General features: G+C 43.9%; 1 protein-coding gene across 1 annotated transcript in view; it reads right to left on the minus strand.

Annotated features, from left to right (window-relative positions):
* The window catches only part of LOC148475118 (rho guanine nucleotide exchange factor 18-like), a 92,765-nt gene extending 66,440 nt beyond the window's left edge, over window positions 1-26,325 (minus strand). Inside the window, exons 1-2 of the mRNA XM_088457708.1 lie at window positions 26,287-26,325; window positions 5,960-6,378 (exon numbers count right to left, since the gene is read on the minus strand). Coding sequence (XP_088313834.1) covers window positions 5,960-6,378; window positions 26,287-26,325 — 458 coding nt within the window. The remainder of the gene's footprint in view (window positions 1-5,959; window positions 6,379-26,286) is intronic.
* Window positions 26,326-26,988: the final 663 nt, after the last annotated feature.

Below are 26,988 nucleotides of genomic sequence, written 5' to 3' on the forward strand. Positions count from 1 at the left end.
GCGAACATCGCTCGGAGTGAACGAGCGGTCCGCTTACGAGCGGCTCTGAATCAGGCCCAGAGACAGTAGCTGAGACAGTTGGGAGGAATAGAAGGAGACATGTTGGCAGAGAGAGAGATTATAGGAATAGGTGGAAAAGGGAGCAAAGAGAGAGAGAGAAATAGAAAGAAATGGAATAGGGGGAAATAGGGGGAGATTGGAGAGAGAAAAAATCCCTGCAAGGGCGGCCACAATAGTTAGTGAGCCAGTGAATGATGGGTCTAAAATATTAATATATAAGTAGTATATAGTATAATATATAGACTCTCTTAAATGAATACCTTGTATTTCCATCATTAACTGGGCCTTTAAAAAGAAAACTGGTAGACCTCATCATACATTTTAATATTCATTATCACAATGATTGGAATGTAGTCGGCACCCCGGCGTGCGGGATGCCGACGGTCTGAATACCGGCACCAAAATCCTGACAGGATGGGATGCCAGCACCCGTATCCCGACCACCGGCATCCCAAAGGTAAGTATCAGGGTATTAGGGGGAGGTTAGGGTTAGGTTGCGGGGTTAGGGGTAGGGATGAGCGGGTTTGGTTCCCTGAGAACTGAACTCAACCGAACTTTGGTGATCCGAGGCAGTTCCGAGTCGGCTCGGGTTTTCCCACCTGACTCACATCTGAAAACGAGGCAAACATCATCATCCCTTGTCGGATTCTCGCCGGTTTTGCATTCTATAAAAGGTCCCGCGATCGCCGCCATTTCTCATTCCGGCTATGGAACGTGCTCAGGAAGGGAGCTGGGATCTATTGCTGATGCTGACCATGGGGGCTGGCTGGCTACTGTTGTCCACATAGGGGCTGGCTACTGTTGTCAATAATATAGGGGCTGGCTGGCTAATGTTGTCAATATAGGGGCTGGCTAGCTACTGTTGTCAATATAGAGGCTGGCTGGCTACTGTTGTCCATATAGGGGCTGGCTGTTGTGCTGTGTTGTCCAGGGGTGCTTTGTCCTTCAGGGGTGATCGTCTTTAACCACCCCCAGTGTGAAAAAAAAATATTATTTTTTTTGTGTGTGCGTGCTAGCCACACCGATCACTGTCATCGGCATAGGAGCACAGGGTGCTGTGCTGGGACTGCTGCTCAAAAAAAAAAAAAAAAACACAAAAATTTTGTTTGTGTGCGTGCTAGCCACACCTGTCACTGTCATCGGCGTAGGTGTGCAGGGGTGCTGTACTGCTGTCTGTCAAGGGCTGCTGCCCAAAAAAAATATATAATATTATTTTTTTTGAGTGTGGTTGTGTGCATAGTGAGTATGGAGGTGGAGGACAGTCATGACCTGAGAGCAAGAACCACATACCAGTCTTGTAGCTACTGGCAGCAGTCATGATGATGATGCAAGGCCATCAACATCATCTATGAAGACCGATGTTCAAGGGCTTAAGTCAGGCCAAAAAGTCAGGCTAAAAAAAAAATCAACTTTTACCCTGTTAAAGCAAAAAAAAAATCAGCTTTTGAGAAACAAAAAATTGGCAATATGTCATTCACTACACGAAGTGGCAAGGAATGCTTAAGGCCTTGGCCTTTATTATTTATGACTGGTGGTTCTAGTGATGATAATTTAACCCCCTCTGCTTGTAGGAGAGGTACAAAATTTTTTTTAATTGTTAAGATGAGTAATACACCGGAACCAACTGTCTGCTCCGAAAAATCAAATAACCCTGAGGAGAGTCCAAGTTTGTCCGCTGTTGCCATGTGTGAGCCTGACCTTTCTAGTAATACTGTACTTAAAGAGGATTCTCCTTCCACCATTTGTGTGCCTTCTTCTGACGTAGAAATCGAGGATGCTTCTGTGGAATTGCAGAAGGAGGATGAGGAGGATATTTATGTAGTTGGCGATAACAACAAGGATGATGAGGATGTTGATGATGGTGAGTATGTTTGTGTAAAAACTGTAAATCAGGCAACAGTTGTTGTTGCCCTTGGTGGGAAAAATCCCATTGTTGCCATGCCTGGGCAAAGGACCAAAAAATCTACTTCCATTGTGTGGAATTATATCCACCCAAATCCGGACAACCTTGCCAAGCCATTTGTAACCATTGCCAAGTAACAGTGATAAGAAGTAAGGACCTTAACCATCTTGGAACCTCCTCCCTGTTACATTACATGCAGCGCATTCATCAAATTGGAAAGGGTATTTCAAATTCTACAACTTTGGGGACAAAAAAACGAACAACAATCAGTCCAGTGTCACATAGCTGCTCCCTTATATCTGGATCCAAGTGTCTGCAATCTCCACCACCAACACCTGCATCATCATCAACATCCTCATTCATGATCGGAAGTAGTCATGCATTCAATTTCATAAGCATGACTGACTCCTTTCCTATCCGTGATTCCTCAGAAGGATCCTTGAGTGCTACGTCTGTTACTGCTGCTGGGGATGAATCTTCATCGCAGAAAGGGACCAAGAAGACTACTACTAGTAATTTAAAAAAACAATTGACTATTAAACAGCCGTTTGATAGATTAAGTATAACAGCTGTCACCCAGTTTCACTGCGGATGACTGATGCCATGATGGCTGTGCTAGTATTAGATGGTGAAATAATAAAAAATGAAGATGATAGTGTGGAGGAAGAGCAAAAGGAGGATGAGGGGGAAATTTGTGTCCTATATGACGCTAATGTGGATGTTGATGATGAGGATGTGGTTTGCTGAAATCAGCCACCAGTGGCAGCAGTTCTTGCTCATGATAACAAGAAAGGCAGAAAAGCCACGTCTTGGGTGTGGAATTATTTTCATCTTAATTCTGACAACAGTTGTGAAGGCATCTGTTCCATTTGTAAAGCCAAATTTAGCAGAGGAAGGGACGTTAACTATCTAGCACCTCCTCCCTGTTACGTCATTTGCAGTGAGTTCATGCAATTTGTTTAACAAAATTATAATAATTTGTAAATTAATAACAAGCAGTCCAGTATCAGCTACCAGCACATTGGACCAGCTCATGCAATCTCCACCTCTAATTGAAGGTAGTCCTTCCAAAAAATGTTTTGTGGGGGCTCAAACAAACCAAGGAGTTCAGCCACGAAAGTGTCAGTCCTAGTCGCTAAAGTGCTTGGCTTGTTAAACTGTGCATGTCCTTTTTAATATCCCACATAAGTGTGGGTGGGCGGGACAATTCCATCTTGCACCTCTCTTTCTGAATCATTTTGCACAATTTGGGACATTATTATAGTTTATTAAACTGCCATCCTGTCTGCCACTGCTGTGTGGCAATGTTTCATAGATGTCCTATATTTTTTTAAACTGCCGTGCGTTTGTGCCACTGCTCTGTTGCTTACTTTAGCCACCCAGCTCGCTGCAGCCTTTGGTCTATATTGGTAAATAATAGTGAAATCTATATTGTGAGCTGTGAGATGGTTAAAAATGCATGGAAATGCCTGAAAATGATTGTTATAAAGGTTAATAATACTGTAGGAACAAAAATAGCCCCAAATTATGTGGTTTTAGCGGTTTATATAATTTTTTGGAAAAAATACAGATCCAAAACCAAAACCGAAAAACAAGACACCAAGGAAAAAAAATCCAAAACCAGATCCAGATCCAAAACCAGGGGAGATCCAGATCCAAAACCAAAACATGGGGGTTGGCGAACATCTCTAATTAGGGGTAGGGTTAGGCACCAGGTAGGGAGTGTTAGGATTAGGGTGTGGGGAGGGGGTGGTTAGGTGTAGGCACTAGGGGTAGGTTAGGTTTAGGCACCGGGGAGGGGGTGTTAGGTTTAGGCACTAGGGGGGAGGTTAAGGTTAGGCACCGGGGAGGGTGGGTTAAGGTAGGGGTTAGAAAATACTTACCGTGACTTCCTAAGGGTGTTGGAATTCTGCTTTAGGTATTCTGACAAACGGCATCCCGACAGCCGGGATTTCATACTCAACCCCAATGATTACAACAAATTGAGCTATTTTGGAATCTGTGGGCGGTATTCAATTGCATCGCCCCCCTACTCACCCGACAGGAGTTATTCAATTGTTTCTTTTGTCGGGCGTGATCAGCTGCCATTGCACCATTTCAGTTCGCAGCCCCAGGGGGGTGTGAGCTGAAATGGGTGAAAAGTGAGCTGCTTGGGCGCCCAAACAGCACTTTTCATGATCGTGCTCAGCACTTTGGTCAGGGGTAGCTGTTTTACGCGGCTAAACCCGACCTCTATGAGAGTGATCAGTGTGAAAATCTGCAACAATTAAATAGCGCCCCGCAATCTTCAGTCACTAGATGGGAGATCGGGCGCGCTATAACAATTGAATATCGCTCTGAGTATAAGGAGAGGACCCCCACCTCTGCTTTGTTGCTGATGGCTCTAAATATTTGTATACTTAGATGTGGGGTTAAGTCTTTCTAGCAACTGTACTTTCATAGAGACTGCTGTTATGTGTGTTTTAGCCTATGAACAGTAGGGATAGGCTTATATTGTTAATTCATATATTATATCTGAATTAGAAAACATATTAAAAAAGATTTTCTCTGTGACGAGGATCTTTTGCAAGCAGTTGTTTGTTCAGGGAATACGCGCTTCTACTGTTTAATATATCTATGGTTCTCTTATTGTAAACATTGTACATTATTAACACATTCGTTCCTGAGTTGCTAACACCATAAACTGGTCCCTGCTGGGTCTTACTTCTAATGTCTACCAGGGATTTCCCTAAGACATTTAATTTCTTCTTGCTTTCTTTCACCCAAACATCCCCCTTGTTGAGGCCTGGCTTATTTCTCTTTTTGTTCTCTCAAGCCCCTGTTACTCAGAATAAACTGTAGATCAGGGGCCTGTATATGACAAGGCTGCCTCTAGAGAACAGGAGCACACCATAAAAGGAGGCAATTGATAAAAATAGCCCAGATCGATATAAAGTTGCATCAAACTATGCACTGATAGAAATCTAACAACTGGGCTTCATTCCTTAACTACATCTAGGCCTGGATGATATCCGCACATGGAAATAAATTGTTTGTACTATAAAATTGTATTGCATTATACATGGATTGAAGAGTAGAAGGCTAGAACAAAGATTACGTACTTGCACTAGTACTTATCATTTTCATTATTTTGTTGTCTTGCCTTTTTTATAATAAAAAACCAACAACCCTGAAAAGCTATATAATTTATATTTCTATGCAATAGACATTTATTCATGACTTAAGTGACAAATTATTTTGTACTGACTTGCATCATACTCCCAGTGTATCTTGTTGCTGCCAGTTCCAGAAACTTAGGTAAAATGATTATTAGTTACATACTGTACATATATGGAACAACAAGGACACACAATGGGATAAAATAAACTAAGAAGAAAGCATAATAACACCATTTGGTATTCCTTAAATACAACATTTCAAAATCTAAAAGCCTAATGCTCATGCTTAAATGCTCATTTATATTATAGAATTTGAGCTGAGTTGAATGCAAGTCGGTCATACTTGCTCCTGCATTGCATGCATGCAAACTACATGTACATATGTATGTATGCAGGATCGGGAGAATTGCCCTCTCCTGCAGGGGGCCCAGAAGCGCCACCCACCTGGCCATTGCGGGAAAGTCTGCAAGTGTGGTTTACAAATATGTACAACTCTGCATAGCCTGCAGTTCTGTTACCCATTAATGGCCCTGTAGATGCAAGTGGTGATGCTTTTTGTTTATGTATGACTCTGCATTGCTAGTAGTTGTGTAAACTTAGTTCTGGAGCATAGGCAGAGCAAAAACACACACAATGTGCTCTGTAACAGACTTGGGTTCAACTCGGCATCAGCCGCTTAATGTTAAATTGTAAAGTAAATAGCTAATACATAGAATTACCTTTCATGAGCATTATAAAACAGATTTAAATGTTGAAATTAATTTTCAGTGAAAGTAAACAAAACATTCAAAATGAAGCTTTACTGTAGGTTCTTTAAAATAAGTCTGAGCTCTCTTACCGGCGTACAGTATCTGTTGGTGACACTGCATCATCCCAGCTGTGTCTCCTGGAAGTTGAAAGTGACCTCACTAAGATAGGAATGGTTTCCTTGACCCTTGTCAAATCTTCTTGTAATCCCTCATTCTTTTCTCTTGCAGATGCTGAATTGGTTTCAGCTTCAAATAGCATAGGGCATAGAAAAGGCTTGGAATAGGTAATTACTACCTCACCATTATCAAAGCTAATATTAGGTCCACTGGCAACACAGAAAGCAGCGGTTGTAGGTTTGGAGGTTTCTTGGTCAGTGCTCTTAACTTCCAACTGTTCTAGATCCTTATAGTATTCGGTTCCTTGAAGTGATGAGTCCAGAGATGGCAAGTCTTCACTGCTGCTCATCATATCACTGCAGCAATTCTCCAGGTCCATTAACTGGTCGTCCTATGGACAGAAAAGCTTCAGCTCAGATTCCAAAAACAGGCTTAGGGTTTTTTTTTTAAAAAGTGTCTGATTGCTTTTATGTCCAATATTGAAAAGGGCAATGCTTTTACTTGCAAGACATGGCTAATAAAGCATTGCCCTTTGTAAATAACTCCTTAATCTCTACAAATATGAACACTATTACTAACCCCCTTAAATATTTAAGGTAAACAATATACTGTTTATACTATACATATAGTAAAGGTTCTATAATTAGCTATAGTAGGCAATATAAAAATATCACTTAACAGTAAGATAAGTTAAAATGAGCTGTTATATATTTCATGTTCTGATGTCGACTAATGTTCAAGATCCAGGGATGAAGAAATATGTAAAAGCTTTAATACCAAGCTAATTACAGAGGTAGCACCAATGGCTTTGTTTCATAAACATGGCAGACTCTGTAACTGCACGTATAATGTACAGCATGGTATATAGAACATTTGGAGTTCTTTAACCACTTAACTGGCTAATTTTTTCCCAAAAAAAACGCTCAGTAATTGTCATGTTTTTTATGATTGAATTGGGCCAAGAACATCTATTTAAAGCTTATACAACACGATTTAAAAAAAAATAAAATAAAATTTGAAACGCATAACAATACCATCGATTTTTATTATATTGGTTATTGATATATTGAAGCATAGATGTTCCACAGTGGCTGTTCCTCTGCTATTGGCACTGCTGTGAAGATTATCTTCTGGCAGCCGCCCATTGTGGGTTTCTGACTGGTTGCATTGTTTGCGACAATGTCAGTTAACACACTGCCTGGTATGGTTGCAACCGATGCGGCCACTCCAGGTAAGTGGTTAATCAATAAGGAACTACAGTATGGGCAGTTTTTACACTTGTGCAAAACTGAATGAAAATCTAGGACCATGTCATAACACAGTATCCACAAGCAGGCACATTAGCTCACAAGAGCCCATACCAAATAAATGCAACTCTGTTTATAGAACAAGGAACCACCAGCCCATTATCCCACTGTCACATTTTTATTTTATGTTAAACATTATATTTAGACTAAGGTTGTTAATATAATTTATCTTCATTGTAGTGACCTCTGTGCTATAGTTATTTATAAAGCTTTTCTTAAGTGTGCGTTTGTTTCCCTGGAAGGTGCCAAATTCCAATAATTCTGTACTTGTTATGTGTATTCTGCAATATCTCTCCCTACTTCACTGCCAACGACATCTCTCTATACTTGTTTCAGTGTTGCTGTGGTTAAGATTAACTTAAGTAAACAAAAATGAAGGTGTGAGGGGGATGGACTTTTACAATCACCAGAGATCTAAATGTTCTGACAAGTTTTATGATGGTCTTATATAATCCAAGGGAAATGTGTAAAAAAAATGTACCCCTCTCTGAGAAGGACTATTACGTCAAACTCCTTTGCTCTCAGAGAGACAGCCACTTTATTATATCCATATCTATTATATAGCTGCAATGAAGTAAGTGAGACACTGCTTAATGTTACAGAAGGGAACTACACTAGAAGCAATCCATAACTGTATTACATTAGCATCAGGGGAAGACTGTCTCAGACAGAGAGTACTACATGCTTCTTCCTATATGTAAGAAAGTGCTTCCTCTCTGGTACAGTCACTAAACAGAAATACACAGAGCACACCAACACAGAAATAAGCACACACTGCATAATAAATAACACACATATATGCTGCCCTTCCCTTTTTAGAACCCAATTTAAGGTTCTCACGCTCACTTACAAAGCCCTCACCCAATCTTCCCCCAGATACATCTCTGATCTCATCTCCCTTCACTCTCCTCTCCGCTCTCTTCGTTCAACTAATGCACGCCGCCTTTCATGCTAGCTGATTACTTCCTCCCACTCCCGCCTCCAAGATTTTTCCCGCACTGCTCCCCACCTCTGGAACTCTCTCCCACTCCCCATCAGACTCTCCACCTCTTTGCAATCCTTCAAACGGGCTCTCAAGACTCATTATTTCATCAAAGCCTTCCAGCTGTCATTCTAACTCCCTGAAATATACACCTTCCTCCCCATCTGTGTCACCCCTGTTTGTCTTCCCCCACCTTTTAGAATGTAAGCTCTTATGAGCAGAGCCCTCTAACCTCTTGTACTTCTTCCTACTTTAGTTTCATCTACTTACTCACCACTAGGGCACCTAACACTTGGCTGCTTATGCTCTGTTGCTTATCTGGGTGTTATGGTCACTAATGTAAAAATATATATTATCCATGTCCTGGTCCTGTATTGAATTGTTCTGTAAGTCGCTTGTCTACAACTTGTTTATGTATTTTGTAAGGCGCTGCGGAACATTTGTGGCGCTATATAAATAAATGATAATAATAATAATAATATGACTGCTATTTATACACCAATGTATTCCTGAGTTTTTACCTGCCCTGCATTCTTGCTACCAATGTATACTGCTCTCTTCCCCAACAATTTATTGCTCAAAGCAATAACCACCCGCAGGGGCGGATTGGGCCACCGGGAAAGCGGGAATGTTCCCGCTGGGCCGGCCCCATGAACCCCTTTGCTGGGTGGGCAGATATTGCTAGCCAGGCTGGGCAGACACTTCGGCTGCCTGCATGCTGCCGGTGGCGCTTCTGAGATTTATGTTCCGCTGTAGAGCGCAAACCAGAGGCTTCTGGCTCTATTATCAATGTGCGCCGCGGTGTCCTAGACCCCCACTCCCTCCGCTGCTGCCGCCGCCCATCAGCCCCCTCTCTGTAGGAAGGTCGGAGCCGGTCCGGGCCTTACCGTCACCTGGAGCTGCCAGGGATGAGATGAACCACGTAGGGGGCGGGGTGCTTGCAGCTGTGCCTGGGATGGACTAGGAGTAGGAGCCGGAGGAGCAGGACACGAATGGCAGAGGCACACTCACTCTGGCTATGTCAGGCTGCTGTCAGCACTGAAGGACGGCAGCCGGGACCCATGAGCTGCGATGACCCTGGAGTGGAGGTGATTATTGTGCAGCTTCTTCATGGTGAGTCTCTTCCACTCCTATCCTGCCTGCTTAGTCCCAGCATTACAACCACCCTGGCCCCTGCTTAACAGTACTACTCCCAGCCTGCCACTGCTTTCCACTATTACCCCCATCCTACCCCCTGTTCTGAACTACTACTACTACTCCCAGCCTGCCCCACACTACTACTACTCTAAGCCTCTCCCTGCTTTGCTATTACTACTACTCCCATCCTGTCCCCACTACTACTCCCATCCTACTCACTGATCAGCACTAATACTACTCCCATTCAACCACCTGCTTCCCACTACTACTTTTCCCATCCTGTCCCCACTTCCCACTACTACTCCATCCTGCCCTCTGCATCCCACTACTATTACTACTCCCAACCTGTCCCCACTTCCCACTACTACTCCCAACCTGCCACCGGCATCCCACTGCTATTACTACTCCCAACCTGTCCCCACTTCCCACTACTACTCCCATTCTGCCCTCTGTATCCCACTACTATTACTACTCCCAACCTGTCCCCACTTCCCACTACTACTCCCATCCTGCCCTCTGCATCCCACTTCTATTACTACTCCCATTCTGACCCCTGCAGCGGCCTAGTTTATGAAGCTCGTGCGCCCAGGTGCTAGTTCCAGAGGGGGCGATTTGCTCACCAGCCCTACCCTCTGGCCTCACAGTACAACACCCACCTTAACTACCATCCCCGCCTCTGGAACATACCTGTAACTGCCCTATCCCCCGGCCTCCGGATCATACCCTACCACCTGGCCCCCCCTAGACATACAGTAACCCCAGCAAGGGACATACACTACTCACCAAACAACCCCCCCCTTTCCATCCTGGCGCCAGGGACATACACTGCTCACCCTATTTTTTTTCTTGTGGAGGATAATGTGTTTTTAGTTTTATCCTGCAGGGGCCAAATGTGTTTTTTTTTTCCTGTGAGGGGGACAATATTTTTGTTTTTTACCTGTCAGGGGTCAATGTGTTTTTTTTCCCCATGGGTCAATGTGTTTTATTGATTTCTGTAGGAGCCAATGTGTTTGTTTTTCCTTTGAGAACCAATGTGTTTTATTTTTTTTCTGTGTGGGTTATGTTTTTTTTTTTTCGCTTGTGGGGACCAATGTGTTTGTATTTTTTCCTGTGGGGGCCAATGTGTTTTTTGTTTTTTGCCCTGTCAGATGTCAATGTGTGTATTTTTTTCTTGTGGGGGTGAATGTGTTTTATTTATTTTTTTGTATGGGCCAATGTGTTTTATTTTTTCCTGTGGGGAATAATGTTTTTTTGTTTTTCCTGTCGGATGCAAATGTGTTTGGGCCCCACAGAAAAAAACAAACATATTGAACCCCGACAGGAAAAACAAAAAAACATTATTCCCCACAGGAAAAAATAAAACACATTGGCCCACACAAGAAAAAAATACACACATTCACACCTGACAGGGCAAAAAACAAAAAACACATTGGCCCCCACAGGAAAAAATACAAACACATTGGTCCCCACAAGAGAAAAAAAAAAAACATAACCCGCACAGAAAAAAAATAAAACACATTGGTCTCAAAGGAAAAACAAACACATTGGCTCCTACAGAAATCATAAACAATAAAACACATTGCCGCACAGGAAAAAAACAAAGTGTTTTATTTTTTTCTTGTGCATTGTTTTTCACCTGCGAATGTGTGTGAGTTGCAGTGCAGATTCAGATGCTTGTACCAAAAAGTGTATTAGAAATGTGTTGGGTGTTCCTAGGTGGTTACAGGGGTTTGGCTATAGAGACGCAGAATTGCTTACATTGGTGGCCATACTTAGATGGATGATCTGCACCTGGCATAGGGCTGTTGAAAGTTCAAATGGTGCGACCGATGCTGGCGTCTAAAGACTTAAGGCCGGTACACACTAGACGATGTCTAGTGTGTACCGACCTCGTTAGCGACGGGACCCTGTGGGGTGCTGGCATCGGCAAGTGCATACACACTTACCAATGCTGGGAGCAACGGCGCGAGAGTGGGGAAATGCTGTGTTCGGCAGCATGACCCTCGCTTACGATGTCGCACATCGGACCTGCATGCAGGTCCGATGGGCGATGTCGTTGTCAACGTGCGTGAGCGCGCGTTGTTAGTGACATAGTGGGTACACACTGAAAGATATGCCAGATATGTCGCTCTGATCTGCCAGTCGCTTAGTGTGTACCCGGCGTTAGACACTGACAGTAGGCGCCTCAGTACTTGCATATTCGGAGGCACGGCTGTACACCAGGGGAGGGCATTGTAGCGTCATTAGCCTAAAGTCACAGACACAACTGCAGCAAATCAGGCTCTATGACCAGGGATCCTGCCCCCCTCGAAAGACCACATCTCCTCAACAGACCCCCGCCCCCATTAGGGCTGCGTCCATACACTTCCCGGGCTGGTTCTCCATCCCAATCCACCCCTGACCACCCGTGAGTGTGTTCTGAAAGTGATGATACCTTTCATGAGCCACACAAAGCCACACTTAATTTCAGGCTGGCATGACCATCCCATGGAGAGAGTGTGGCCATTCCACAGGGGGGAACATGTGTATGTGTTTGGCATCCCAGCAGTCTGGATGCCGACATTCCTATTACTGGCGCCGAAATCCCGACGCTGGTCAGAAGCCCAGCGGCAGCATCCTGACTGCCGGGATACCGAAGGTAAGTATCGGGGCTTTAGGAGGGTTAGGGTTAGGCACTAGAGGGAGGTTTAAGGTTAGACACTAAGGGTGGAGGGTTAGGTTTAGGCACCGTGGAGGGGGAGGTTAGGGTTAGGCACTAGGAGGGGGGGGGGGGAGGGTTAGGCACCAAAGAGGTGGGGTTAGGTTAGGGAGAGGAGGTGGGTTAGCATACCGACCAAAAAGTGTCGGTATGTTAACTATTTCGGGATTCTAACAGCCGGGATCCCGAGTGCCGGCATCTCATACCGATTCCGGAACATGCCTATTAAACAAAGGTAATGTCCTGTATACAGAATAGATACAGTACTGAATATTCTGTAAGCAGGACAATCTTACTGGCCAGTTATGCTGAGGAAACATTGGGTAGAAGAAAAGGTAATGAATATACCTGTGTGCTGGAGAGTAGTGGAGATTGTCTTAGTTACCAGGAGGAGATGTGGGGCTCAAAAGTGCCGATCTCAGGTTTTCCATATTAAAAATAAAAAAAATGTTAGATTGACTATATACTGCTACTTGTCGTCTGTAGTTGGTATTGGTGTATGGTGAATTCTGTTTACTTATCACCCAATAGTGTAATCCGTACTCAGGGCCTGATTCAGTAAGGATCGCTATTCCGATTGCAGTAGCAATTGCGCACACAGTCCAACTGCTATAGGATGCTAAATCATTGCGATCGCAATGCTGCCGCAGCACTACATAGGGACGCCTACTTTACCTTACACACATCCGTAATGTTTAGCAGAATAGCGAAACCATTGGTACTATCGAGTACCCTTGTAGCCTCACGCACGCTTGCACAAGGTCTGACCTTACTCAGGCTGCGTAGGGCATCGCAGTGGTTCATTTATGCACGGCCCTGCAACGGCATTCAAATGCACTGGCACGCCTGCTTTTCGCCGAACACCCTCCGTCACCACCCACAAATGGCACTTCCTGTCAATCATTCTGCAATGGGTTTGCAGGGTCACTGCAATCGCAGTCCTGATCGCAGTGAGTGGTTCGCGCACGCATGCGCAGTATTCAACAATCGGCTGATTGTATGCATATTAGCAACTGCGATCCAAGCTGAATCAGACCCTCAGGCAGAATGCTTAATCACTGGTCATCAATTGCTTACCTTCCCCAGTTGTGATGAATGATAAATTACCATATAAATAAAGCATTCTAATTTGCTGGTATTTGCATGCACCAACCAACAGAGCCGTCACTAGACTTTTTGGTGCCCTGTGCCAGAGAGAGCATTGGCACCCCCCCCCCATTTTTTAAATGGAAACATAAGATAGTGCACCTGAAAAAGAGCCATGGCCTCATGGGGAAGGGCCAGGGAATAGATGAGGCCAGGAGATGCTGGGGATAAAAGAAGATAAAGCTACAAGTGAGAATGATAATAAACAGGAAAACTGACAGGTCCAAACAGCGCCCCCTGCCCTACGGTGCCCTGTGCCATGGCACTGGTCGCACTAACCTAGTTACGACCCTGCCAACCTATACAACTGTTACTTTTTAGGTGAGAGTAGCTGGGTAAACTGCCCCCAAACAAACTTATATCTAGTGATATTGCTGGTTAATCAGGATCATATGTTACATATTTTCAGTCTCAGTGAGTCCATTAGCTGAACAGAGAAGACAACAGCAATAACAGTTAAGCTCAATGGGTCTAGCAGTTGCACAGAGATTAGGAGCTCAGCAGATCCTTGAAACAACCTTGGCCCTCATTCAGAGCCGTACGCTCTGAGCAGAGCGCATGCTCTGAATGAGGGCCGCCCTCCATAATTATGGAGCGTCCTCCTGGACGCTCGTATAGCTGTGGGTCACCACCCACAGCCTATACGAGCGTGCAGTTTGATGGCCGCGATGGTCTTGACCATCGCGACCATCGCCACTGCGAGCCGGAGCCTGCGGTTGAGGTTTTCAACCGCAAGGCCCGGAGTGATTTTGGCTCTATCAGAGCCAAAATCACTCCCACTGACATCACTAGTGATGTCAGTGGGCCCGGCTTCTGACGGTAGGCGTTCCCTTGGGAACGCCCCCATCAGGGAGGCACGCCCCCGGCACGCCCACCAAAGGGGGCGTGCTGTCAATCAACATCGACAGCACGCCCCCTTTGATCAGACACAACGAGCGAAGGAAAGTCCTTCGCTGGTCGCGTCTGGCGCATGCGCACGACGGAGCTCCCGTCGTCGTGCGCATGCGCAGTGCACAACCTCGACCCACTTGCGAGCGGACAGCCGCTCGCGAGTGGGTCTGAATCAGGCCCCTTGTTTTTGTTGAGACGATGTTTCATAACACATTTTCCAATGTTAAACTTTTATATTTATGAGAGAAAGACTATATGGGAGGTAGGTCACAGAGTTGGACTAAAGTGCAGCCATCACTAACTAATCGCATGTCAATCCTCTATTTAGTAAGCCTTGGATGAAGATAAGGTACCAGCCAACCAGCTCCTAACTGTCATTTTTCAAACACAGCCTGTGACATGGCAGTTAGGACCTGATTGGCTGGTACCTTATCATCATTCACTTTATCTCCATCCAAAGCTTAGTAAATAGACCCCACAGTCCATCTCATAGTGACTAGAATGATAGGTATACACTTGGCGATATCAACGAGCGATATATATCACTAATACATCGGCGGGTGTGAACACTCGATATGTCTGTGAACAACATTGTTCACAGATATATCAGGTTGGCCCTGCAGCACAGTCGATGCTGATATATCTGAAAGAAATACTGTATCTGTGCATCTGGCTGTGTGTACGGGCGACCCGCCGACCGCCTGTACACGAGCTGAAGAAACCCACCGACACTTGCATCAGAACTGGGCAGGCAAATTTAAATGCCTGCCCAGTTGTGATGCCAGCCCAGACACATTGAGTGTGTATAGCTTACCAATCGGCAGCTGTGGCAGCAGATCGGTCAGCAGACCGATCCATCGTCCTGGTGTGTACCCAGCACTAGAGATGGTGCATAGTGAACATTTCTATGTTTCATATTTTTACTAAACATCAGCAATTTTTTAAGTTATTTCTCTGTCTGGTGTCGGGGACATAACTGTAGTTCAGTTTATTCCATCACTACATCTGATTTACAGAAATCAGAAATTCTTTACAGTAGTTTTACTTTTGTTCTGACAATAAATGCATTAGTAGATATCTCAGTTAAGAGGAAGTACATGACAAATACATAGAACGTACATATAGATGAGCACTTTGTACACCATTAAATTACACATGGGGCATATTTATTAAAGGAAATTTGTGGGATATCCCCTGAAAACACCTGTTAAGGATAACCAGGATATCTGCCACTGTCCCTCCGTTTTCGACTGCAAAGCAGCCGCCATAGGTTTGCAATGCATTCCAGAGCTTAGCCCCAGCAACTAACAACAACTGAATATGGCGTTAGCTGATGTTAGATTATAGTAGCCTATGGCCTATTATAGCGCATATTTATTTGAAGAGAGATCATCCAGATCTCACTACTCGGCCCCCAATGATGCATGTGCCGGCTGACGGCCGTGCAGCACAGTTGGTGTAATGGTTAGCAATACTGTCTCACAGCATTGAGTATTTGCCTCGACTCCCACTATGGCCTTAACTGTGGAGTTTGTATATTCTCCCCTTGCTTGCAAGGGTTTCTTTCAAGTACTCCGGTTTCCTCCGACACTCCAAAAATAATCTAACAGGGAGTATGGACCTCATTCAGAGTCGGTCGAAGCGGCCGCACGGTCGTACGGAAAAATGGTCTTGATATGCAAATTATTCCCTCGCAAGTTGCGTCCCTAAGTTTGGATCGGTAGTTGGCCGACCAAGGGGAGGAAGCGGTCGGCAGACAGAAAAATATGCCCCCTTCTCGTACACATTGCACGTCATCTCCGGGCATATAAGGATTAATCAAGACCATCGGGAACCATCGGAACTGGTTGTAGATTTTAAGGTTGACCATAACCTCTCTTAAGCTCTACGATCATGTCAGTGTAAAAATCTCCCAGGTCACATGTGCCATGACGCTACTTTGTTAATTATGCACTCCCATAATCCGTATGCACTCCCATAAAATGCCGTTCGCATAATTAGGCACGCCTGCGTTCGGATCTCCACTCCCCCGTTTTCAAGCACCTTCCCCTGTTACCACCCACAAACGCCTCCATCTGTCACTCAAACTACCGACCTGGCTGTGTTCAAGGAGAGAGAAATTTCTGATCGTAGCGGCTAGTTTGCGCACGCGCATTGCGAACTTTACGCATGCACAGTATAGCGAACATCGGTGGCGTACGACCGTGCGGCCGCAACGACCGACTCTGAATGAGGTCCTATGTGTGTGTGCATGCGGTAAGGAACATAGGGTCTGATTCAGCAGCGGATGCTAGTGCAATTGCAGCTGTAATTCAGAATGCAGCTGCTAAAATATGCTAATGCTTCCAAAGCTTAGCTGAGCACAAGGACGCCCACTGCTGCCTTCTCATATCCATCTGACAACGTACAACAGCATAAACATTGGTACTTTATCGATGCACATCGAGTAGTCACGCAGCATGTAAGTCAAGTCTGACCAGCCGCAAACACTGCAGCTCTCCTGACACACAGAGAACTCTGAATTTTTCTAACTACTCCCTGTTACTACTGCCATACGCTGACTATCTGTCACTCACTTTGAACATAATTACAATGCAATTGCTGCACGTGCACAGTGCGGCGTTCACACGGCCCATGGATTCAGGCCCATAGATTGTACACTCCACTGGGGGTATAGACTGATGTGAATAGTTACATATTCTCTGTGAAGCGCTGCAGAATATGTGTGCACCATATAAATAACTGCTATAAATAAGTAAATAAGGTAGCTGCTGGGGACACAAAGCAGGAAGCTGAGTGAAAGTGTATATCACTATGCTTCCAGCTCTTTGCCAGGATGGCTTTTTATCAAAGCAAGGGTACAGTATATTGTTTCATTTGGGCAAAAGTAACATTTTTACCTTGCTAATTTATGCTACAATGATTTCTCACATTTACATTAAAAATGTGGATTGTAATAACTCTGGCCCATAATGTGAGGTTCCTGCTATGTGATACTTTGACAGATGCCTACAAACCTGACACATAACTATATGGATAAAAACATTGATACATAATGACAAATCCAACAATAAAGCCTAATGCCTTCTGATAATATCAATATTTACATCACAAACTGTTGTGCTAACATAGTAACAATTAAAGCATGCAAACAAAACAATTGTAAAAGTGCACATTGATGAGATATTTGCAGGCAGATAATTATATTGTACTGCATATGTAGAGCTATAAAGTCATGTTTCAAGATTCCAAGCCCTTTGACAAGTACACAGTGCACATAAAGGGCGGGATGTATCAATTTTTGGATGAAGATTGTAATACATCCCACCATCTTTTGCCTGTGATTGTTGGTATGCAGGAATACTTACCTGAAGGGACAGCTCTTCTGATAACAGTTATCCCTTGCGATGAGAAGACCTTCCGGGTTTATAACCCAGGAGTCCTATTGCACATGCGTGTCCATCTGCGCAATCGGGTCCCTCTCCATGGAATTCTATGGAAAGAAGCCTATAGATTTCTATAGGCAATACTATCTATAGATGGCAGTACTATTGTGCAGAAGCTCCGGAAAGTTTTGCTTTGCGGAGCTTGCTGCATATTGGCAGATCACATTCCCATAGAATGCTATAAAGACTGCTGTGCCGCGGCATTTAATAATATAAAAAATAGGCAATAAAAACAGATTAATAAACCTTTATTATGATTACCAAAATCCACACTGTCTGAATATACTCTCTAGAATATTAGAAGAGCAAACTTGACATTCAGGGGAATATTTACTAAAGTGTGGGTTTACGTGGAGATGTTGCCCATAGCAACTAATAAGATTCTAGCTATCATTTTCTAGAAGGTTCTAGTTAAATGATAAATAGAATCTGATTGGTTGCAATGGGCAACATCTCCACTTTTGTAAACCCACACTTTAGTAAATATACCCCTCAGTATCTGAATGTACCTGTAATAGTTGATATCTCCATATGTTTACCAACATGATTGCTTATTTCAGACCCGCATAGCATGTCCTTAACACCTTTTGTATAAAGAAAATTTGTATAAATAATTGATATAAATACATTTGTATAAATAAAGATATTCTTAAATATAATACTGTAGTCACATGGTCTGTGATTCTGTAAAAAATAGGTCAGCATTTGTTAACGATATTTTCCCATTTGACAGATAAACATAATGACAATTATTATATTTTCAGATTTCATTTTTTGAAAGTACAAATGTTAATCACGTCAATAGATCTTACTAGGGAAGGGGTAGATGTATCAAACCTTGGAGAGATATAAAGTACCAACCAAACAGCTTCTAACTGCCATTTTACAGGCTGTGTTTGAAAAATGACAGTTAGAAGTTGATTGGTTGGTACTTTATCTCTCTCCAAGGTTTGATACTTCTCCCCCTTATTAGTTTGCAGTAAACAGTGTATAACATACCCATATTTAATAACTTTATAAAACAGTAAATCTGCTGATTTATCATATTTAACAGAATTGAATGAGATTCTCCAAACTTTTACAAACTGACTTGAAGGTATGCCACAAATCATAAATCTGTGCTCAGTATATTACCTCATTACCATAATGTTCATTATGTTCTAGTAAGAGCATAAAATATTTGCAAACAACTATTGCTGGTCTCATACTTGGGTCTATAACTAAAAGCATCATCCAGACATGCAGGGGTATGGCTTTGCAGCTGAGGAGCTTTGAATGGGGCTAATTTTTAATGATGTTTATGTGTTTTTTCTGGATGTGAAATCTATTGTTAAATCACTGACTTTTTGTGTATAATATACCTGATGCCTTTATGCCTTAATTATTTTATTGCCCAGTAACCCAATCTACATCTACAGTATAATTATCTGGCTGCAAATGTTTTATGGTGCGTACAGACAGGACGATCGACAATGATAACAATATCTCCTGGGTGTGCTGGACGATCGATACTGATCATCCAATGGGGGTCCCTATAGTAAACTGGTCGATGTCGACCAGGTTGGCCTGTATGCATGGGCAATGGTCGATACCAATATAGACCATACGTGCCCGCGCATCACAGGTCGTTGGGCACCGAAAAATGCACAATATGAATGATAACGATATGATCAATATCGTTATCATTCATAGCATCCATTTTAATCATACCGTGTGTACGCACCTTTAGTGTGCTTTTATAAAACCTGTATGAATTTAATTTTGTCTATACTATCGCGGCAGTTAGTTGGTGATCTAAACAGTGACATCCATCTCTCTGAGAATGTGTTCTCAATGTGCTTTTTTCCTACTTGCCTGTAGTATGGTTGTGAATGGTTTCCTATGCATTGAATATCCTCTACTTGAAACGTAGAGATTGCATTCAGTCTAATAAAAAGTATATATTTATTGAGTAGCACAAAGTTTGTACTTTACTAACTGCCACCTCCCAGTTGAATTATTGAACCAGCTTTACTGATGCTCATTGCTTGTTATCTGACTTTTTCATGAATACAACCATATACTGTATATAGTTGCTTTTTCTGAATAAAGTTATATATATATATATATATATATAAAATATATATATATATATATATATATTTTTTTTTTTTTATTACATTTTTAAACAAAAAACATAAATGCTGTGTTAACTCTGCATGCTTGCATATGTTTTACTTTCAAGCTCCATGCAGAAGTTTGCTACATTCTAAGTTAACTACAGGTTCTACATGTCTTTTCTTTTGACATACAGTATATTAATTAGAAATGTAATATTTAGATTCTTGTTATTAAATCCTTTGCTATAATATACTCAGTTTTCTGTTCTCTTATAGATTGTACCTTTCAGCATTCATATCCTTTATAGTAAACATGTATGCTACTTACCTTATATTACACATTTCTCATCGCCAGAGGAGAGAGATAGAGAGAAATGTGTCTATGAAAAACTGTATGCTAATACGTACAATTATACTGAAAGAATATGATCAGGGTAGTTTCCACATGACAATTGGGAGACCTAATTTTGAAATAGTTCCTCATTTATTTTCTCGCAAATGAAATTGCAGTTTTTACTGTGTAATTCAGGTCACTTGCAAATTTTTTTTTAATTACCACAAACAGAAAATGAAATACATTTAAAACATTAAGACATCCATTTTTCATTAAAAATAGTTGACAAAGGTATATTGCATTTAGTATCACTGCATCTCCCAGTACTATTATGATACCACCAGAATTTAAACAAATGTAATAAGTAAGCACATAAATAAACAGAACACATGTAACCAAAAGATTAATCACTGGAGCACCAAAAGTACAAATGAACAACAGTAACTAAATAGGGAGCAGTAATCACAAAGGAGACAAAATGGTACAGGTAATAAAAGAGGAAAATTTAGTGGAAGTACAGGTAACTGGCAAGGCAAATTGTAAGGTAGAAAAAAGGGTCAATAGATCCAGGTATATAAGACATGCGTCTTCTGGGAAGCTGAACCTCAAGAAAATAACTCAGGACCTCATTCAGAGGCGGTCGATAGTTGCAAGTGGTCACACTGAATCAGGGTGGCCACTTGCATCCTGAACGGCCGCCTACTTGTCGATCGTTAAGCTGTGGGTTACCACCCACAGCTTAACGACCAACCAGGTTGATGGTCGCGATGGTGATCACCATCGCAACCATCTGGGCTTACAACCAGATCCTAAGGTTAGGTCTGGGCACTCGCAAGCCCCAGGGAGCTTTCTGCTCTGATGGAGCAGGAAGCTCTCCACTGACATCACTGATGATGTCAGTGTGGCCGCCCACAAAACGGTAGGCATTCATAAAGGAACGCCTCTGTTTTGGAAACCACCCCCCCAGCCCACCTGCCAAACTGGGACAGCTGTCGATCAACATCGACAGCCGCCCCTTTGGTAACGAGCTCTGAAGCGACAGAGTCTCTCTGTCACTCCGAGGCTTGTGCACGCGCAGTGTGGCTGCTGCGCGTGCACAGACCAAACCATCGAGTCGGTTACGAGCGCATCGGTGCTCGCGACCGACTCTGAATGAGGTCCTCAGTCTCTCAGAGTCTCAAACAGATTATGATTTTTTCATTTGAGAATCAGGCTTTTGGCAGGACTGTTGCATGGACAACTGCTCTGTGTTTTGTCTGGTGCCTGAGAAACAGGTTGTGTTGCTGATTACTGAACTTGAGGTATATCTCAAGTTTACTGACCTGGTTTGTTGCAGCATCCCTGGAAATCATTCCAGGTCTTCACACTCATTATTCTTAGTACACTGATGTGTGCAAGGCTGAGACTCCACTCTATTGTCCCTAGGAATATGCCTGTCAGGATCCTATTTCTCTCATTTGTTATTAGGTTGTCTTGTGACTGACCTCTGCCACTTGTCCTGCAGATCAGGATATTTTGATTTGCCTGGGAAGTCTGCTCAGCACGCAGGCTGTAACATCTCCAGTGTGAGCATTAGACTGTGCTATTCCTTCCAGGCTGATTATTCACCTGAGTTTTCTTCTGTCTATGAACTATGCAGATTCCTAATTAGAACAGAGTGTGCAGTTCAAAGAGTAGTGCTGGTCTTCAACTGCAGAGATTGAAGATGCATTTGCTCTCAGTGCCTGCTATTCTCCCTACACGTCCACAGCATGCTAGTACTCATGTTGCACACCAGAGTTCCCTCCAAAACTCAGTATGGGTGCTGCCATGCTGGACTCAGACACCTGACTCTCTTCCACCACTCAGAGCGCTGCTCCAAGACCACCTGACCACATCAGCCAATCTCTGTGAGACCCAGAGTATAAAGATCTTCCACTGATAGCATTCAGTGCCTGAGCTTCGGCGTTGTTAGACGTCGAAGGCTCGAGCTCCATGGCTTGCTGTCTGTGGTGCACTTATCTACCCCAGCGGTGATTCCACTCTGGCTCCAGTTGCTAAGTCCGGTCCCACTTTGGCTCCAGTTGCTAAGTCTGGACCCACTCCAGCTCCATTTGCTAAATCCAGTCCCACTCTGGCTCCAGCTGCTAAGTCCGGTCCCACTCCAGCTCCTGTTGCTAAATCCAGTCCCACTCTGGCTCCAGTTTCTAAGTTCGGTCCCACTCTGGCTCCAGTTGCTAAATCTGCTCCCACTCTTGCTCCAGTTGCTAAGTCTGGTCCTACTCTGGGTCCAGTTGCTAAGTCTGGACCATCTCCAGGTCTCCAGTTTGTGCAACAGTCCGGTCCCACACCGGCTCCAGTTGCTAAGTCCGGTCCCGCTCCAGCTCCAGTTGATTAGACCAGTCCCACGCTTGCTCCTGTTGCTAAGTCCGGTCCCGTTCCAGCTCCAGTTTGTGCTACAGTCTGGTCCCAGACCAGTTCCAGCTTGTGCTATAGTCCAGTTCCAATCTGGCTCCAGCTTGTGCTACAGTCCGGTCCTAATCTGGCTCAAGCTTGTGTGCCAGGCCGGTCCCAATCTGGCTCCTGCTTGTGCTCCAGTTGGTCCCAATCCAGCCCTAGTTTGTGCTCCAGTCCGGTCACAGTTTGTGCTCCAGTTCGGTCCCAATCCGGTCCCTAGCCCCTGTCCTGTTACAGTATTGTTCTGCTGCCAACATCTTCCCATACCCAGCCTGTACTGACTCTCGATTGATGCATCTATTGGCTCTTTCAGTTACCATCACCTTTCTCTTAGAACTCTTATCAGCTTCACTATCCATGAGAAAGTGTTATACATGCCCTTCCCTGCTTCAGGCTTCCGGAGCTACCAAACAGCAAGTATCTGAGTCTCTCCCGAATATTCCTGTAACCCCAATCCTGACAATACCTTTGTTATCTTCCTTAGTATCTCTAAAGGTGAGTACACACCTTGCAGATTTATATGCAGATATATATGTGGATGATGGTAGTTCATATACACTGAACGACCATCATCTGCCAGGCAGTCGCGGGTCCCGCTGGCCGGGGGCGGGTCCGCCACCCTCCCCGTGGCTGCCGCTGCATGTGTGCGGGCGATCGACTGATTGCCCATACACGATTGCAGATCGACAGATCAGTTGATCGGCCAATATATCTGTGTGTACCCATCTTAATTCTACAAGCCATGTATATATTTTGCTATTCATGCAACTTAAATATATCTGAATATTTGAAAGAAAACCAATGCAGGGACTTCGTTGATACATCCATGTCTTTTGTCATCGAAAACTCCTTCGCAGATAGGAATATCACACTGTAATTCCATACATAAACTAGAAAACCACCATAAAATGTTTTATTCCCTTGAAGGGGTGTTTGGAAGCTGAGATTTGAGGGTTGGAGTGGGAGGTTGGCTTGGGGATGAAAGCTCTGTTGGAGCAAATAGGAGTTCAGGAGGATTGGGTTCCATATACACATATAAGTAGCCATAAATCCGATAAGGTCAAAATGGATAACAAGAACGCTGTCCCTAGTCAGGTGGATTATAGATCATCCCTTTGAACTTTCTTTTAAAAAGGTTCATACCACTAATCTATACCTTTATTTGGAAAATCTCATAAAAATGGAATCAAGGAGAAGCGCTTTGCAGAACTAAATGAAAATGGGAAAATGTCCCTAAATAATTTTTTAAAATTAGGTGCTGTAAAATGAATTGTAAAGGCATGTGCACATCAGATGAAAAACTAGAAATGTATTTTGTCTGTAGGGTAGTATTTCTAAGAACACAGACTGAACAGGAAGCCACATTTGGTAGAATGAGGAAGTCTATCACATGGATTTTATTTATTAACAGTTATTTAAATAGCACACACATATTATGCTGCACTTTACAGAGAATATATCAGTCCCTGCCCCAGTGGAGCTTACAATTTATGGTCCTTATCAAATACACACACACACACACACATACACTAATAGTAATTTTTTGTCAGGAGCCAATTAACCTAACAGTATGTTTTTGGAGTGTGGGAAGAAACCAGAGCACCCAGTGTAAACCCACACAAACACAGGGAGAACATACTAACTCCACACTGATGGGCTATGACCAGGAATTGAACACATGACAATAATGCTAACCACTCCGTGCTGCCAAATCCCACTTTTCTCTTTAAATGCTATGAATGTGTTACCCCGCCGTTGTGGTGTATGACCCTATTCCCTGACCTGTAGCAGAGAATGAGCCGGATGCCTCTCCCCTTTTAGGGCGTTGATAAGAGAAGGACAGAGAGACTGAAGCTGATTGGACTGAGGGCTCGCAAGTGGGTCGATATTGGCCCAGTGCGCATGCGCACGATGGAGCCGGCTCCGTTGTGCGCATGCGCGTGACCCGAATAACGATGGCCAAGCCGTCGCTATGGGTCTCGCACCAAAGGGGGCATGCTGTCAATGGTGATTGACAGCACGCCCCCTTTGGGGGGCGTGCTGGGGGCGTGGCTGCCCAGACGGAGGCGTTCCCATGGGAACGCCTACCATCTGGAGCCGGCCCCACTGACATCACTAGTGATGTCAGTGGGATTGCTTTTGGCTCTGATAGACCTAAAAGCACTCCAGGGCTTGCGGCAGATGAGACCCTACCACAACGGTCTCGTCGCAAGCCCAATGGTCGCGATGGTCTTGACCATCGTGACCATCAGTTTGGCTGCTAGCTATAGCTGTGGGTGGTAACCCACAGCTATGCGAGCGGCCAGGAGGCCGCTCTTAAATTCAGAGGGACGGTCCTGATTCAGAGCGAGCGCTCTGTCAGAGCGTCCGGCTCTGAATCAGGGCCTGAGCGTGTTGTGTATCTGCTGAAAATAAGAGATTGGTGATAAACCCCCAATAATACCAGAGAACAGATAGAGAGAATCCAAACAGCCTAGAACTAATTTTGCAATAACAGTCCCCTTAAAGGCTCTCCAATATGAGAACAAAAACCTCATCCAAAAATTAAAGGAAAAAAGAAGGTCTTTCCAGCATCCCATTTATAATATTGTATACAGTATACATTTTTTATTTACTGATTCAGTGCATATGGAACTTTAGAGACGATTCATAGTTATATTGCCCCTGTTAAGAAGTCCGACCCATCTTCAGCAAAGCACCATATAATCTGTGGTTCTATATCTATAGACTTGCGCTACAAGTTACAGTTGTAGAAATATATACACCAAGGTTAAGGAATAATGCTTATTCCTGATTGGATTTCAATAGTCACGTATAGTTTTTTCCTAGCATATGAGGTAAGGAGACTAGCTCACACCGAACTGTCAATTTCAGGATCTTTCTGAACATATAAATCCTAGTCTTTCTTTCTTCATCCACCTTATAAGATACTTTATGTGCCAAGGGCCATCTATATTATGTTACTATTAATGTGACTTTCCTTATCAGTTGTTAACATCCCTGATACTAGAAAGGAGCATTGATGAAATAAGATATACAGAGCTATTATGCAGTGTTAATTGAGCTGCTATGGAATTCAGAAATAATATTATCTAACTATTTAGGATAAGGATAAGAAACTAGAATACAACTCTTGGATGTTTACTTAAATCTACAAAACCCAGGTTTTCTTAAAGACACTAAATTCTGTAACTGCACCAACATTAATACCTGAATGAACTATTTACAAGAGTGTAGACATCTGCTGGTGACCAGTACATTGCCTCAGACATCACCTGGATAAAGTATTCTTAAGAACCACAGAAAAACAGTTCACATCTAGGGTCTATTGATGATGTTAATTATCAGGGTCCGATAATTAACATTCTAATACGATGTGAGTGCCAGAGCAATTCATCATTGCTCCAACGTGGAGACAGCTGAGCCGAAAATCAACTGTCTCCCTGAAGTGTATCACTGCTCCTAAAGGATGCAAGTGGAGCAGTCTCCATCATGTGCATGCCCTGTGGACCAACATCGAGTCGGTTGCGAGCGCTCAGTGCTCGCGACCGACTCTGAATAAGGTCCACAGTGCCTGATCCAGAGGTGACTACATTTAAGACAGTAGCAATTAAATCTGCCTGTGCATCCGAGATGCACTATGCATGCATCCCGATGATTACCTCTGGGAGACGAAGCTCGGAATTGCATGGAGATCCATGCAATTCCGATAGGTGTTCCTGGGCAGTGACTGGGTGGTGGATTTCGTCGGCAGGAGTGTCGGGAGGTATGTCGGGGGTGTGCTGGTGTCAGAGACTGCATCAAAAGATGCAGTTCCACTTACATTGGTGGCCACGTACCATTGAACATTCTGAGCAACCATGTCCACTTGATGGTGCAACTATTAGTGCACTGCAGCGGATTACAGTCACAGTCGATGGGGACCTCAGGAGACAGCCCATTGGCTGCGGTATTAGCATAATTAGTGGTAGGGGCTACGACAAAACTTGCAGCCACTACTGGATTAGCGCCCACCACTGAATCAGGCCCACAGCGCTATTATAGATAATATCAATTAGAGATGAGCGTTTCGGATTCTTTGCGATCCAAACACATCCGAACTTCCGGGATATGAGGCGATCCGAAACGCAGCTTGGATCCCCCTGTCTGCCTCCAGTGCCGATCCAAAACCTTGAGATTCCGCTGTCGGATCTTGCGGTTTTGACTCGGGTGCCAATTTCAAAAGTCCCACTGATTGGCTAAGAGAGCCATCTGTCATGGCTCTCAGCCAATCAGCTCTTGCCCATAGACTTTAATGGGGCAAACGGATGCAAGATGGTGGGCCATACTGCACGGTGGATGCCGCCACCTGCAGTGCCAGCACCACCGGCACCCCCTGCAGTGCCGACAGTGCCAGCAACCCAGCACTGCAACTCCACACTGAGGACACCGCCGGCACCCTCGCACTGCCAACACCGCTGACACTCTCGTACTGAGGACACTGCTGGCACTCCTGCACTGCTGACACAGCTGGCATCCCCGCACT

The sequence above is a fragment of the Taudactylus pleione genome, unplaced genomic scaffold, assembly GCF_031769625.1.
Source record: "Taudactylus pleione unplaced genomic scaffold, aTauple2 ptg000777l, whole genome shotgun sequence".
NCBI lineage: Eukaryota > Metazoa > Chordata > Amphibia > Anura > Myobatrachidae > Taudactylus > Taudactylus pleione.